Raw genomic sequence first — 14,953 nt, forward strand, 5'->3', positions numbered from 1 at the left:
AATACGTCTTTCAGTATTTTTTTGAAATTTTTATTATGTATATTTTTCAAAATACAGAACTTTAAAAAATTCAAGTATCTTTTTTTAACGGGGTATTCTACGCTAAAGTCAAGTATCTACCCTATTTCTATCTTGAAATCGAGTATCTTACGAAAGATACTTGCAATTCATATTAGATGGCTAAGTTACTTGACTTCAGAGTTGAAATATTGATAGTGATTGCGAAGTTACTTGACTTCAGCGTAGAAATATTGATATTTATTGATAAGTTACTTGACTTCAGCGTAGAACTATTGATATTGATTGTGAAGTTACTTGACTTCGGCGTCTTCATTATGTTATGATGTCAAAAGCTTGTAATTGCTTATACATGTATTAACTTGGGTTTTCAGGTAGAAATTGCCTTAGTATTAAAACAACCAGATGTAAACAGTAAAAGCACGAGGATCTTGTCTTATTTAATATGAAACTTATTTTATCAAAAATACGAAAATACATATAACGATCATACTTACATAATTATTGCATGTTGGTTAGTTGATCAATAGGCTACTTGCCTCCTAATCAAATCAGCTTCGTTTTAAGAACTGTCAAAACGAATTTGAACGGCTTGCTAATATGGAATTTATATGAAATATGATAGCTAGCGGGGTTGTGGACTGTTATTATTGACGTGAAATGATGAAAACATGTAATAAATGCACTAATTTTAATTATTGGTAAACAAACACAAGCTTAGTTTCGTGACAGAAGGCAGACTGACTGCCGATAGATTCTATTTCATAACATGAGGACAGTTTTTGAAAGTGACATAATTTTAAACTATGAAGGAGGTCGCGCACCAGCCAGTCGCCAACATACCGGACCCCCAGTGGAACACTAACCACTGGTGGTCACTGGCTGGGTCGCGGCCTCCATCAAAATCAGCTTCCGGGCCGGTCTGCGCAGCACGCCTCCTTTTGTGTGGACGTCTGCCACGCGGACCGCTCCGTCAGGTCCTAGGTAAACTTTTGCTACTCTTCCTAGCGGCCACAAACCACGAGGAAGCGTAGGGTCGGCGATCAACACCACATCACCCTCGCCAAGGTTTAAAAGGTTGTTGTTGTTGGGCCCTCTCTGCCGAAGTGTTGGTAGGTACTCGCGTAGCCATCGTGCCCAAAAATGGTCTGCTAGGCGCAGGGTTCTCCGCCAGTCACAGCGTCGGGAAAGGTCTGCGTCTGTCAGCGACGTGGTCCATGGTACGACCGAAGAGGAGCCCAGAATGAAATGAAATGGTGTAATCGCTTCTGGTGCATCTGGGGAAGACGGGACATACGTGAGTGGTCTTGAGTTTGCTATGGATTCAGCCTCGAGTAGGAGGGTAGAAAGGACTTCTTCTTTCAGTGGCCTATTCGTTAGGCAGGATCTGAGGGCTGCTTTAATTGTGCGTATCAGCCGCTCCCAGGCGCCGCCCATGAATGGTGATGCAGGTGGGATGAAACGCCAATCGATTTTGTGATTAGTGGCATATTCTACAATTGAGTTGTCATGTAGGGATCGTAGTTCACGGGAAGAGCCGACGAAGTTGGTCCCGTTGTCGGAAAATATAGTGGTAGGCGATCCTCGGCGAGCAATGAAGCGCCTGAGGCTCATTATAGCGCTATCTGCAGTGAGTGAGTGCACGATTTCTAGGTGAAGCGCTCTGGTTGTGAGGCATGTGTATAAGGCAACGTATCGTTTCTCGCTCCGTCTGTATAGCGTTACCAGAATAGGGCCAAAATAATCAAGGCCGACGTGGGTAAATGGTCTTTTATGATGATCTAGGCGTTCTAGAGGTAAGTTACCAATCTGAGGTTGCATAGGTTTCGTGTTCCATCTCTTGCATTTTAGACAGGAGCTTGCTACGCTGCGAATGGTTCCTCTGGCTCTTGGGATCGAAAACCTTTGTCGAAGTTCATTTAGAACGAGCTCATTAAACTGATGTGAGGCTTTTACATGTTCGTGAAAGATGATGAGTCTTGAGATGTAATGGCGGCCGTCAAGAATCATGGGGGATTTTGTCTCGTTATTCACTCCTGGTGCGGAAATAATGCGTGTGTCTTGACGCATGAGGCCTTCTTCATCAAGTATAGGGGCGAGTTTCTTAATCCGACTGTCCTTGGGCACTGGCTTCGAGGATCGCAGGTTTGTCAATTCCTCTGGGAAACTCTCTCTCTGGGCTTGCCGAACCAACATCTTCTCCGCTTCTATGATGTCCGCTGCGTGAACCTGGTGGGGAGATGTGGTGTGGTCAATATACAATTTAGAATTTGGGTGTATTGGTCGAGAGAGTTTAAGCCGGAAAAGTCGTGCGCCCTGGAGAACGCGGGCGGTGGCGCGAAGTAAACGCAGCCATGAGTTAAAACGCGTCGGATCAGGTACCGAATATGGAAGTGGGATATCAAGGAGCAGAATCAACAGATTTGATTTTAGCTCGGGGTCTGGTGAGGTCTCTTCCTCGTTGATGTGTCGCTCGGTCGGCCAAGCGGACGTCGGTTCAACAAGAAACTGTGGACCAGTGAACCACCGATGAGATGCTGTAAAATCAGTTCTTTTTGGTTTTGTCGCATCGTCGGCGACGTTGAGAGAGGTAGGGATCCACCTCCAATCGGATGGATTAGTGGTTTCCAATATCTCTCCCAACCGGTGTGCGACGAACGGTTTAAAAGCGCGCGCGTCACTCCGGATCCACTTTAGGACAGTAGTTGAGTCGGTCCAGAAAGTGGTTGCGGAGGGTTCAAAACGATGAGCTTGCAAAATAGTCTGTGCGAAACGCGACGCGATGAGTGCAGCTTGTAATTCCGATCTTGGGATCGAAATCGGTTTCAGGGGACTGACTCGGGCCTTGCTGCCGACGAGGGCTGTCGACACGGAGTCATCGCTGTAAGTAAAACGCCAATAGGCAACGCAGGCGTAGGCTTGTTCGCCACCGTCAGCGATTAAGTGCAGCTGAACGTCTGACAAGTCTGACCTGACCATGTACCAGCGCGGGATTTTTATATCGGCTGCGATCCGTAGCTGTGCAAACCAGTCTTTGGATTCGCTTACGTACATCTCAGGTAAGTCTGTGTCCCAGCCAATGCCTGCCCGCCATAATCTTTGAATTATAATACGACCCCAGATCACGACTGGCATCAATAGACCTAAAGGGTCATAGACTTTCATGACATTTGATAACAGGATACGTTTTGTCAAGGTGCCGGTCGGTATCTGGGGTACGGCACGAAAACCTAAACAGTCTAGGCGTGGGTTCCATTTAACACCCAAGACGCCGACATCACTACTGGGAGGCAGGTAAACGTCAGATGTGGCGTCGCTTCGCAGTTCTTTGGGGACGAGAGACAACGCCTCTGGGTGGTTGGAGGTCCACGATCGCATTTCGAAACCACAAGATTTGTGAACTGTGACAACATCGACGGCCATTTGAGCTGCGTCAGCAACGTTGGTGTGGCTTCCTAGGTAGTCGTCCATGTAGTGGTCTTCGATGATTGCTTTGCAGGCGGCGGTGAAGTTGACTTCGAACATCTTCGCGTTCTTGTTTTTGATGTAGAGAGCAATGAAGGGACTTGAAACTGCGCCGAAAATCATTGACGACATGCGGTATTCCTTGAGGTCGTTGTTCTTGTCGCGCCAGAGAAAACGTTGGGCGTCTCTGTCTCTTGTGGCGATTTTAATTTGGGGGAACATCTCTCTAATGTCGCCGTTCAAGGCTACTGCACCTTCTCTGAAGCGGAAAAGAACGTCGAGTAGGGGAGACAATAGGTCAGGGCCTTGCAGAAGCATGCTGTTGAGGCTTACGCCTTTCGTCGTGGCAGCCGCGTCATGAACTGCTCTCAGCTTTTTCTTTTGAGGATGAAATACACCGAAAATGGGCAGGTACCAGCGAATGGAGCCATCTGGGTTTACACAAGAGGTATTTGCTGCAGGCCGATGGTGATAGGTCTTCGGATCGCACTCTTCGGCGTATCCCTTGCTGATGATGTCATCAATGAACTGTTGAAAAGCTGCGGCAAACGACGAGTCCTTTGACATCTGTCGCTCGAGGGCCTTGAAGCGTGAGAGTGCCTGTGGGTAACTATTAGGTATTATTTTAGGTAGTTCCTCCTTCCAAGGTAGGCCTACTTCGTAGTGGCCATCGTCAAGTTGGCGAGCGGATAACTCAATAATGTCTACGGCTCGTTGGTCTTCACTGTTTTGACGTGGCGGGTATTTTGTGATACCCAGGGCGTCAATGTCGTATTGTCGTTTTACAAGTGTGTCCAAATCTTCTGTAACGTGATGTATAAAATCGATTGGTTTTGACAACAATGAGTGTGCACCATGGAGTACCCAACCTAACAATGTTTTAGAGGCGACAGGGTCATTCTTCTTCCCGCACCGCACTTCCCGGCTCAAAGATAGATGCCAGTCAGGCGCGCCGATCAGGACGGTGGGATAAGCATCCGTATTTGAAAGTTCTCTTGTTAGACTCGATAAATGATCGTAATCCGTTAAATTAATCGTGTTTGGATATCGTGCGCGAAGTCCTAGAGGTTTCACGGCTCGTGCGTTTTCGATTAGGTAACGATCAGGGTGGTTTCGACCGCGTACATAAAAATCAACATAACTTACGTCGAGTTCCGTTGACATATTACTAACACCTTCGATGCGAAGACGCTCCGGACTCGTCGGCTTCGCTCCGATGCGTGCTGCTACGTCGGCGTCGATGAGCGTCGAGATGCTGCCATCGTCGAGTAGCGCTGTTGTCTCGAACGCGCCGTCAGGGCCCTCGAGTACGATCGGGACTACTTTCAGCAGGCCGCGGGGACGTCGTGGAAGTGAAGTCGATGGGGAAGATCCTGTTGCATTAATGGAGCAGTCAATAGTATTCGCAATTTTAGCGGATGTAATATCGTTATCGGTGTTATTTATGATGACAGGGCGTATAGAATTCTCAGAGGATGTTTGAAGATTATTGCCCTGATCTCTAGGAGCCGTGCCGGAGTTAGTCTCGGTTGTCCCTGTGCCGTGGAGAAGCGCGTTGTGGCGTCTAGGGCATCCGTCGACACCGCAGCGTTTTGCGCGGCAATTGTTCCACGTGTGTGGGTTAGACTTCAGGCAACGATAGCATATTTTAGTTTCTCGAACCCAGCGCCATCTGTCTTCTACAATTAGTTTTAAAAAGCTACCTCTACGCACAATGTTCAGAGGTTGTCTCGTTAGACACCGTAGTATGTATTGTTTCCTTTTTTAATGGAAATTTCGGAGCATTATTTCGTGATACGTTTGAGTACGCTGGTGGCGTTGGCGCCTTGACAGTACTGTCAGCAACAAAATTAAATTTTAATTGTTTGTCAGCCTCAATCAAAAGGAAACGTGACAATAATTCAAGTTTTGTAACACTCTGTTGCTCTGGCGTGTGAGCAGTTGCATAATCTGTAAAGCGCGACCTAGTGTGCTCACTCATTTTTACCAAGATGCACCGAAAAAGCTCCGGGGAGGATAAATACTCCGTTTGTTTGAGTATTGTGAGCGTAGTAACAAAATTTCGTAATTTGTTCGCTAACGTATTTAAATCCTGAGCAGAACTTAGCTTTTGCGTGTTCCGTAGGTCGGCGACTTCGCGGGCGACCAGCAGCTCCGGGCGCGCGTACGTCTGCTCGAGCGCCTGTACGACGTCGTCGGGCGAGCCGCAGGTCCACATGAGGGACGCGACGGACTGGTACGCTTGTCCGCGGACGGCGACGTTCAGGCGATCTAGGTTCTCTGAAGGGGAAAAGTTGATTTTACTTCTCTCATAACTACTTTTAAAGGCCATCCATTGACCGACTTCACCTGAGAATGTAACTAGCTCTGGTTTCTTTGGTCTGTTTGAAAGTGCGTTTATAGCCTGAGAAAGTTTTGTTATAGGGTCTATTGTGGAATGTTCAGATGGTACTGGTAGTCTTGGTGCCACGGTTCCGTAGTTATTTTCTAAAAGGGCTTGAGTAGGTTTCGAGAATGTTGCTCGGTTGACAGTTGGTACTTTGAAAGATACCGAGTTGGCTGCGGCGGCCGGCTGTAAAAGAAGTCCTGGAGCGTCGCTCGAGGTGACAATCGGTGCCTCACCAGGTATGTTTTCATGGAATGCTACAGTCATGTTAGCATTTTGTTCCGAAACCCAAGTCGTAGTGCGCCTTTCAGCGTTATGATCAGAAAAATACGAACTACGTGAATTGACAGACTTATCTGAAGCTTCCAGAGCGGCGAGTCTTGCTTGCAGCTCCATTTGTTCCGCTTCGGACTCGAGGCCTGCGAGCTCGCGCTCGCGCTGTGCCTCTGCCTCGGCTTGTTTCCGTGCGAGTACGGCTTGCTGACGCGCGAGTTCGAACTCGAGCTCCGCCTGTTGCCGCTCGCGGTCCGCTTGTTGACGCGCAAGCTCACGTTCACGCTCCACCTGACGCCGCATAGCTTCTGCTTCGAGAGCAAGTTTCTGTGCGCGGACGGTTGCCGCAGAACGCGAAGAATGTGTGCGCTCGGTGCGCGCAGTATTACTGTGAATACTAGAAACAGGTTTAGACGGTCGTGCTTTGACATCGCCTTCGTTTTGCGAGCTAGTTCGAGCATCCAGGCGTTCAGCGTCGTGGCTAGGTTGTGCCACGTCGCCTCGTATGCTTGAACTGCTTGGCAATGCCGAAGCACCGTCGTCCGTCGCAGCCAAACCCGGCCGGGCGCTGCGCGGTGAACGTTGACGACGTTCGCGCTGCACCCGGACGGATTCCGTAGCCGCGGGGTCTGCCCTCGTCTTACTACGTGTTTCCATCGTAAATAATGTAGAGTAATGTAACTAGATAAATGACAATGAAACTACAATGACTTACGTGAAAATAAAAAATTGAAATTTAATTTCGACGGAATGGTAAAACTACGGCGAGAATGGACCAAAATGATAGCTAGCGGGGTTGTGGACTGTTATTATTGACGTGAAATGATGAAAACATGTAATAAATGCACTAATTTTAATTATTGGTAAACAAACACAAGCTTAGTTTCGTGACAGAAGGCAGACTGACTGCCGATAGATTCTATTTCATAACATGAGGACAGTTTTTGAAAGTGACATAATTTTAAACTATGAAGGAGGTCGCGCACCAGCCAGTCGCCAACATAATTGAATTGAGTGACGTCACGGTCAACTCAGTTACTTTATATATTTATACATGACTTATTAAGTAGAAATTGGATTTAAAAATAACTGCTGTCCATGTTTTCTCATACTTATTTGCTCATAATGCTTTATTTCGTACATGGTACAAAATATTTTATTTTAACTACAGTTCCCTATTATTATAATTAAGGAAGACTATAGGTAACTTTCATTATTTTTTTCTGTCTTCGAGTATTTAGGCACCTACCTACTGTACTTAATTAATATTGTGCGTTCCACGGGAAATCCCTTTCGAGGATTTTTTTATTATTTAAATAGTCTCCTACAACGTAATTGATTAAGTTTAATGAGTATTTTTGAACTCTTCGTGACAGAAAAACCTCTTAAACCCATAATCTTAAGACAACTTGCATTCAAACACAACTAGAGCTTCTTTTCCGTGGATTTCTCCAATATTGCATTTATATTAAAACCTAATTTACACAAGCATGACATACACTACATTGAAGGCATCTATCTAAAATGTATACATTGTAAACATATACTAGCGGTCCGCCCCGGCTGCGCACGGGGCTATCATAAAAATGGTTATAGTAATTTATCCTGAAAAGATAAACATATGATATTACGGACTTTTTTGTATGTCTATGAAAGATACACAATTTCGCCATACATTGTTTTAATATATCTCAAACAGTTTGGGCAGCGTTTTCGATTAAAGCTCTCAGCCAGCAGAATTTTGACCGACTTGATTAGCAAAAATTGACGTATTTCAACCAATTCAAACAAGATCTCAACAAATTATATACCAAAACCTTTCCCAAGAATCATTATATTCATTGGTGAAAACCGCATGAAAATCCGTTCTGTAGTTTGTGTTTTAGATACAGTTAAAAATAACAAGCATACCAAAACTAAATGAAAACAGTTCAAGATACTTGCTTTCTTGTAGAAAAGCTTTAAAATTTTCTTATCGCATTCTACGCAGAAAGCTGTTTTTGTATTTTAAAATGATTGTGTTAATAATTTTGAAAAAATAATTATAGTACACTATTAATGATATCTAGTATAATAAAGTTCGACTGTTTTAAAGGCTATCAATTAATTAATAAGCATATAATCAGGAAAAATAAAAAAAAAAACGTTTTTTCGCTCTACTGTAAAATTTGACAAAACCCAGATACTTGATTTCTGCTTAGGGCAGCCGACTTCCCCTAGCAAGCTTATTTCGACACCGTTTTTATTATTTTCAGTTTCTGTAATTTTTTTCTATTATTATCACTTGTGTCCTTAATTTTGTACAGCCGGAGCTTTAAGTTTATTTACCAATAAGGCACCCTGTGATAATTCAACACTTATTAGAAGTTTACAGTTGCAAAATATAAGCTTAGAAGTTACCATGTGCAGAATGCGCGCGCCGATCCGCTTTGAATACGCTCGCAATCTGCTCCGTCCGGCGCACCGCCACCATTGCGCTCCGCTAACGCTGCGCTCTCAAAACGCGCAGCGTGTGGCCGAGCTTTAAAGGCAATGCACCTGCCGCACCTATGCTACAGTCAACATACGTACATTGTTTAGTTTTTCATTCAAAAAGATTTTGCCTATTCGCTAAGACTTCGGACAGGTAGCATTGCGATCTGCTTCGGAAGCCAGGTTAGGTCGTCGCACCACAACAGTATTCAGAAAACGTAACCTAATGGGGGTAAAGTTATCACATATAATTAATAAATTCAACTATAGTTTATGTTTGACTGGAATTTTTAAAAATAGTGAAATAATAAATAATCTTTACCGTCACGCCACACGGCATGCTTCAGTTCCGAGTAACGACTTCATCTCGATGGGTGATTCCGCACTAAATGGATATAGGCGGGTTTGAAGCACGATTCCATCGTAAAAGGCGTCGTGCCAACCCAATTACCAGTCGGATTGAGAGGCGTCAGTCGGCGCGGTCATTAAACTATCTATCCTGATACACTTGGACCATATAAAATATCTTCGGTTTACGATCGCGGTTTCTGGGCGAACGGTTTTCTTATGTTTTCTCGTTTTTTAGGGGACGGACGAGTTGGAAGCAAAGCATCCAAATAGGTACAGTCGCCATCCGATATATCAGGGCGAGCGAAGTGCTCACGAATATCGGAACAACACACTATCTCTTTGGTAATAGAGGCGTATTCAGATATTTGCCCGCTCCGGTGCGGATACAAAAAGTGAGTGCGTTTAGTTACTCAGTCGGCTGACGTGCTGATTGGTGACTGACAGCAGAGAGTTGTTGTGGACAGGACACGATGGAAGAATAAATGACGCTAACGAAAAACAGTCTTATTGTTTTATAATATATTTTTCTGAAATATGTAGGTACTGGTTGACCTAAATGTTACAATACCCATAGCATTAAAAGCGCTCAGAATAAAACCCCTTATCGGGACGTTTTTATTTTAAACGGATTTTATAGCAGATGACGTGGCAACACTTGCCCATGCTATGAAAAGTTGAGGAACCATCAAAGCTAGCTAAACGCGTTGTAACATTATATCAATATAGTTTCCCTTAACTTACATAACTACTCACTTTATATGTAGAATTGTATAAAAAAAATCGGAAAACGGGATAATTCAATTTGTTTGATGATAACATTTGTGAAGGAAGGCTTCTGTAACATGCTGGGATGAGGCCATTTTGTGGCACTTCTTCCTTTCTGTTTTGTTATAATGTGTAATTTATCTGGCCTGTGTTCCCGAATAATATTAACAAATATATATATCAAACAGATTTACAATAACATCGCCCGCAGCTGCAATGCCGCAGCAGTAACGCTGATGACAAGTATATTGATGCTACATTAAAGATTCACTGCGTACGTGTATGGCTTCGATTGATCATATAAAAATCGTGAACGGTTTCGAAAATGCCGGCAAACAGATAAACAAATATGAGTGATCTCTAAAGGAATACTTCAACCAACAATGCGAAAATAGGACTTGAAGCTTCTTTTTACTGAGTTGAATACTTAGTAATTAGGTAACGTTTATAAATTAAAAGCAACTTTGCGTGGGTTTTGAGAATGTTGAGTGCAGCTCGTGGAGTGAGTAAGGCACAGAACACATACGTACTTCGTTACGTTATTTCGTCTTTATAGTCGAAATATCATTTGTTTACTAAGATCACTAACAAGACATACAATAAATATCCTAAATTCAAAGAAACTTAAAACTACACTGCAAAGCTTTTTACCGCTGGCATCTGTAGAATAAGTTCTAATTTCAATGTTTCGCAACAAATTCAATGCGAGCTGTGGACTAAACTAAAGAGTTAAGCTATAGGAGAAAAAACCGGTCAGTCGGACTCGCTCACCGAGGGTTCCGTACAAACTTTCAATAGTTGAATCATCAAAATTTTATTCATAGAACTCTACAGATTTGACTAAATCCCTCAAGACTCAATTTCCCACATAACAAGTAATATTTTAATATACAATTTTATTGTTAGACAACGTCCAAATAAAATCAAGACTATTCGACTTCAATAGTTTACGACTTACGACATGTCGCAAGGACGGTCCTGAAACTCCTGAACCGACCTCATTATATCAGGAAAGACGCGATGTAGGAAGTGAGCGTTCAACGTACAGCGACATCTATCGGCAAATTGAGTAAACTAATGTGCGCGAGCTAGTATGGAAGATGATTTTTATGGAATAATTGATTGCGTGAACCGATTTTAACAATTTTGCCTCTATTTGAAAGCAGTTAATTTTATTGTTATTTTGTTAAAAAATACACGTACAATAAACACCCGCATAGGGTGTTGAAATCGAAAATTTAAATCTGAAAGGTTTTTTATAAATAAAAAAAAGTTTTCAAGATACGTGTACGATTTTATTTTTCCTGTATAATTCATTATAATAGCCATGTTTGGTGAGAATTTCGTAAATTTATGTTGGTAAACTTCGAAGATAAGGGGGGGGGGGAACGGTATTTTTTTTTACATTTTCCTTCATAATTCTTTTTTTTTCCACAACAAAAAAAATATAAAAAATTGTTTTGATATGTACAATTTGAGCTCTTTCTAACGATACCCCACTTGACCTAGTTACTTGACATTTACAATTTGCCCCCCTTTCATATTCGCCATTTTGTATAGTTAATATTAATAAATAAAAAAAATTATCCTTTAATTTTGTAGAGGTTAACAATGTTCATAACTATTCCAAATTTCAAGTCGATAGCATAAGTAGTTCTCGAGATATTTAGAAATGTGACAGACAGACAGACGGACAGAGTCGCACCATAAGGGTTCCTTTTGTACCTTTTTGGTACGGAACCCTAAAAAGGGGTTCGCAGCCAGAAAACGGTCCCACTTTGTCGCTCGCCAGAAAGATATTCTTATAAAGATATCGCGGACACAAGTGTTTTTCTAAACACACACGCAATTGACAACTGCTGACACGATTGCATATCATGCAGTGGGTGCACGAATCATATCGAATCGAATCGTGTTGGTTGAGACATGTTTCTAGTACTTGGTGCTAATGATATATATCGTCACTACTTTTAAAAAATCTCGTATCTCACGCTGTTCCTCAAAGTTAAAACGCAGTAAGTCTATATGCATTCCATACATACTTACTACAATTTTCTTTTCGTTGACAGACGAAGATACAAGTTTTTTTAAAAGTAGTGACGATATAGAGAACTAATGTTATCAATCAGAATTGATATGGTCTTAGTCTTACTCGATCAATGGGCTTAATACCTTTAATACCTACCTATGACATATGCATGCATTAAATTGCATTAGTCGTATTAAAGAAAATGAGAACCTTAGCTTAGCAATCATAATCTTTACTTTTTATTTTATCTGCGTAACGCGCAGCTTCGTCATTTTACTCGTGTGCTCAGCGCCCTATAAATTTCTAATCCACGTGTTACAATGTTGAGGAAATTTTAAACGAAACTTGGTATAATCTATGTATAAATATATCTACGTAAGCGCGCCTAGATTACCTGTAATCGTCCAATTATAACTTTATGTTTGTACAAGCTTTTGCCCGCGGTTTTGCTCGCGTTCAAAAGGGACAAAGTAGCCTATGTCACTCTCCATCCCTTCAACTATCTCCACTTAAAAAACCACGACAATTCGTCGCTCCGTTTTGCCGTGAAGGACGGACAAACAAACAGACACACACTTTCCCATTTATAATATTAATATGGAATAATATGGAATATGGATATAATGTTGTGGCTATGCGCAAATAAATTGTAATATACGGAGTGCAGTTTTTGTTGTAATTGGAGTAGATTTCTTATTATTGTTTGTTACTAAGTACACTAAGGACTAAAGTAATTGTGGAAACTAATTAAGCTAATGAAACTTGGAAAAATGTTCTTCACATTATCAAGCATTTACAGGAAAAATGTACAGTAGGGAAAGATTCGTAACAGTTTTCTTCTATTTATTAGTAGGTATTATATTATAATAAAGTTAGGGTATTGTATTAAAGTTCCAGGTTTCCTAAACATTTTACAATTGTTTTTGCGAGATACAAAGAATATTGAGAGTTTGAGGCTTGTGACTGTGGCTATCATATTTTCTAAGATGTAGGTACGTGTAGACTGTGTAAACTTTTTTCGCGATGTTTTTACGTACATCTATCAACTTTGAGCGGTGAGCATTCCGTCGCATTTTTGCATGAGAGATCAAGATTTACAATGTGGGAAATTCTGATATTTGAACATGGTGTTTAATTTACATCTTGGCGCAGCCGGTAGGATACCTTAACATACATTTTTTTTGCCCTTATAATAATTATCTAAACTAATATCATAAATGGGAAAGTGTGTGTGTCTGTTTGTTTGTCCGTCTTTCACAGCAAAACGGAGCGACGAATTGACGTGATTTTTTAAGTGGAGATTGTTGTAGGGATAGAGTGTGACATAAGCTACTTTTTGTCTCTTTCTAACGCGAGTGAAGCCGCGGGCAAAAGCTAGTGTGTACATATACTTAAGTTAGGCATCTCATAATTACGTTGACAAAGAAAAAAAAAATTCAAAAATATGTATTTCGCTCACTCTGTAGTGCGAAGGTTATAGTCTAGAGCCAATTTGGCCACAAGTCGTCTCCTTCACGATTTTCGTCGACATCTCTTCTAAATACCTAAAACAGGTATGGATATGTTCCTCGTTCTCTCCAGATTACGAATTGACCTGTTTTAGTTTAAGGAGAGGGGGACGGGTCGAGAAAAAGGGGGGGAAAGATGGCGACCGACCATCATAGATATTTATTCACATCTCGAGTCCTATGGCACCAATCTGTTCGAGCGAGGTGTCATTTGAAAGCTTATTAAACCTACTTTAATTGTTTTCAAATAACTATGCTCATAAAAGTAACCGTTTAGGAAATATTTGAAAATATGTGTTTTTTTATCGCGCATGAATTGCACAAGTACTAGTAAAAAATGCGTCTAACTCAATAAACAATAACTTTACAGCAATTGATGTTATTATAAAATTTTCGCGTCTATTCATGTTCTTTCTAAAAATATAAGTTTCATTGGTATATGATAATATATAACCATGTAATTAAGAATTTTGTTTGGCAGGGGTTATCCTCCAGGTCGCATAAACGGGCGCTGACCGTAGTAAAGTATTCAATATTTTTGAGGTCTTATTTTACGGATCCATATGTAAGAGGTATCGTTTGAAAGATAATTAAACGTACTATAATTGTTTACACATAACTATAGTATTAAAGGTAGCTGTTTACATAATATTTGAAAATATGTGTTTTTTATCGAGCATGAATAGCACAAGTACTGGTAAAAAATGCTTCTAAGTCAATAAACAATAACGTTACCGCAATTGATGTTATTATAAAATTTACGCGACTATTCATGAGCTTTCTAAAAATATAATTTTTATTGGTAAGTGATAATATAACCATTAAATTACAAATTTTGTTTCGTAGTGGTCACTCCGCCGGTCGCATAAAAATGAGCGCTGACCGTAGTAAAGTATTCAATATTTTTAAGTTCTTATTTTACGGATCCATATGTAAGAGGTATCATTTGAAAGCAAATTAAACCTACTATAATTATTTTTGAATAACTATAATTATAAAGGTAGCTGTTTACAAAATATTTGAAAACATGAGCTTTTTTTTCGAGCACGAGTTGCACATATACAGATAAAAAATGCTTCTAACTTAATAAGCCATAACTTTACCGCAATTAATGTTATTATAAAATTTACGCGAAATTTCATGCGCTTTCTAAAAATATAAGTTTTATTGGTGTATGATAATATATGACCAAGTAATTACGAATTTGGTTTAGCAGGGGTCACTGCGCCCTGTCACGATATTGGGTGCTGACTGACCGTCGCCAAATTTTCTACGTTACTCAGATCCTATTTTACTGATAAATTTGTGAGAGGTATCATTTGAAAGCATATTATGCGTACTATCTTTATTTCTAATATTTCAAGTCGAAACTGTAGAAGTTTACAAAATATTTGATTAGTAATATGTGTATTTTACTGTGCATGAATAGCATTGGCATTGATAAGACACGCTTCTAGCTCAATAAGTTATAGTTTTCCGCAATTGAAATAATAACAAAATAAACGGAAAATGTATGACTTACACAAAAAATAAGTTTGGTTTGTATTGCATAAACAATTAATTTGAATTTGTTCAGCTCACCTACTGCGCACCATCATATAAATGGATGTCCACCGTCGTTGCCTTTTTTCATGATTTTTCAGATTTTATTTCACTAATCGTATATTCATAATAAATATAATCTAT

General features: G+C 40.9%; 3 protein-coding genes across 7 annotated transcripts in view; 1 reads left to right on the top strand and 2 right to left on the bottom strand.

The window, feature by feature from the left end:
• LOC125233857 (furin-like protease 2) overlaps nt 1–14,953 on the top strand; it is a 432,277-nt gene that overhangs the window by 176,161 nt on the left and 241,163 nt on the right. The gene's annotated exons all lie outside the window — the stretch shown is intronic.
• On the bottom strand, nt 702–4,707 carry LOC125233858. 3 transcript variants are annotated; one of them, XM_048140001.1, is made up of 2 exons: nt 4,630–4,707; nt 702–2,247 (listed from the first exon to the last, which is right to left on the bottom strand). In XM_048140001.1, exons 1-2 carry the CDS (start codon nt 4,645–4,647, stop codon nt 880–882), a joined length of 1,386 nt encoding a protein of 461 aa, XP_047995958.1. In that variant the 5' UTR covers nt 4,648–4,707; the 3' UTR covers nt 702–879. The 3 variants fall into 3 exon arrangements, with proteins under 3 accessions (XP_047995958.1, XP_047995957.1, XP_047995956.1); XM_048140000.1 differs by lacking the exon at nt 4,630–4,707 and having other exon boundaries at nt 702–1,295; nt 1,975–3,419; XM_048139999.1 differs by lacking the exon at nt 4,630–4,707 and having other exon boundaries at nt 702–1,295; nt 1,824–3,419.
• On the bottom strand, nt 5,199–7,121 carry LOC125233859 (uncharacterized abhydrolase domain-containing protein DDB_G0269086-like). The gene is made up of 2 exons (XM_048140002.1): nt 6,222–7,121; nt 5,199–5,763 (listed from the first exon to the last, which is right to left on the bottom strand). The coding sequence occupies exons 1-2, from the start codon at nt 6,797–6,799 to the stop codon at nt 5,457–5,459; spliced, it is 885 nt and encodes a 294-aa protein (XP_047995959.1). The 5' UTR covers nt 6,800–7,121; the 3' UTR covers nt 5,199–5,456.

Source organism: Leguminivora glycinivorella, chromosome 15 (genome assembly GCF_023078275.1).
Source record: "Leguminivora glycinivorella isolate SPB_JAAS2020 chromosome 15, LegGlyc_1.1, whole genome shotgun sequence".
Taxonomy (NCBI): Eukaryota; Metazoa; Arthropoda; class Insecta; order Lepidoptera; family Tortricidae; genus Leguminivora; species Leguminivora glycinivorella.

Coding starts and splice junctions, on each gene's coding strand:
- LOC125233858 (XM_048139999.1), bottom strand. CDS start 3,396: ATGCGATCGTGGACCTCCAACCACCCAGAGGCGTTGTCTCTCGTCCCC. Junction 1,296..1,823: donor ACCTATGCAACCTCAGATTG/GTAACTTACCTC, acceptor CGTCTTCCCCAG/ATGCACCAGAAGCGATTACA.
- LOC125233859 (XM_048140002.1), bottom strand. CDS start 6,799: ATGGAAACACGTAGTAAGACGAGGGCAGACCCCGCGGCTACGGAATCC. Junction 5,764..6,221: donor GCTCTGGAAGCTTCAGATAA/GTCTGTCAATTC, acceptor TTTCCCCTTCAG/AGAACCTAGATCGCCTGAAC.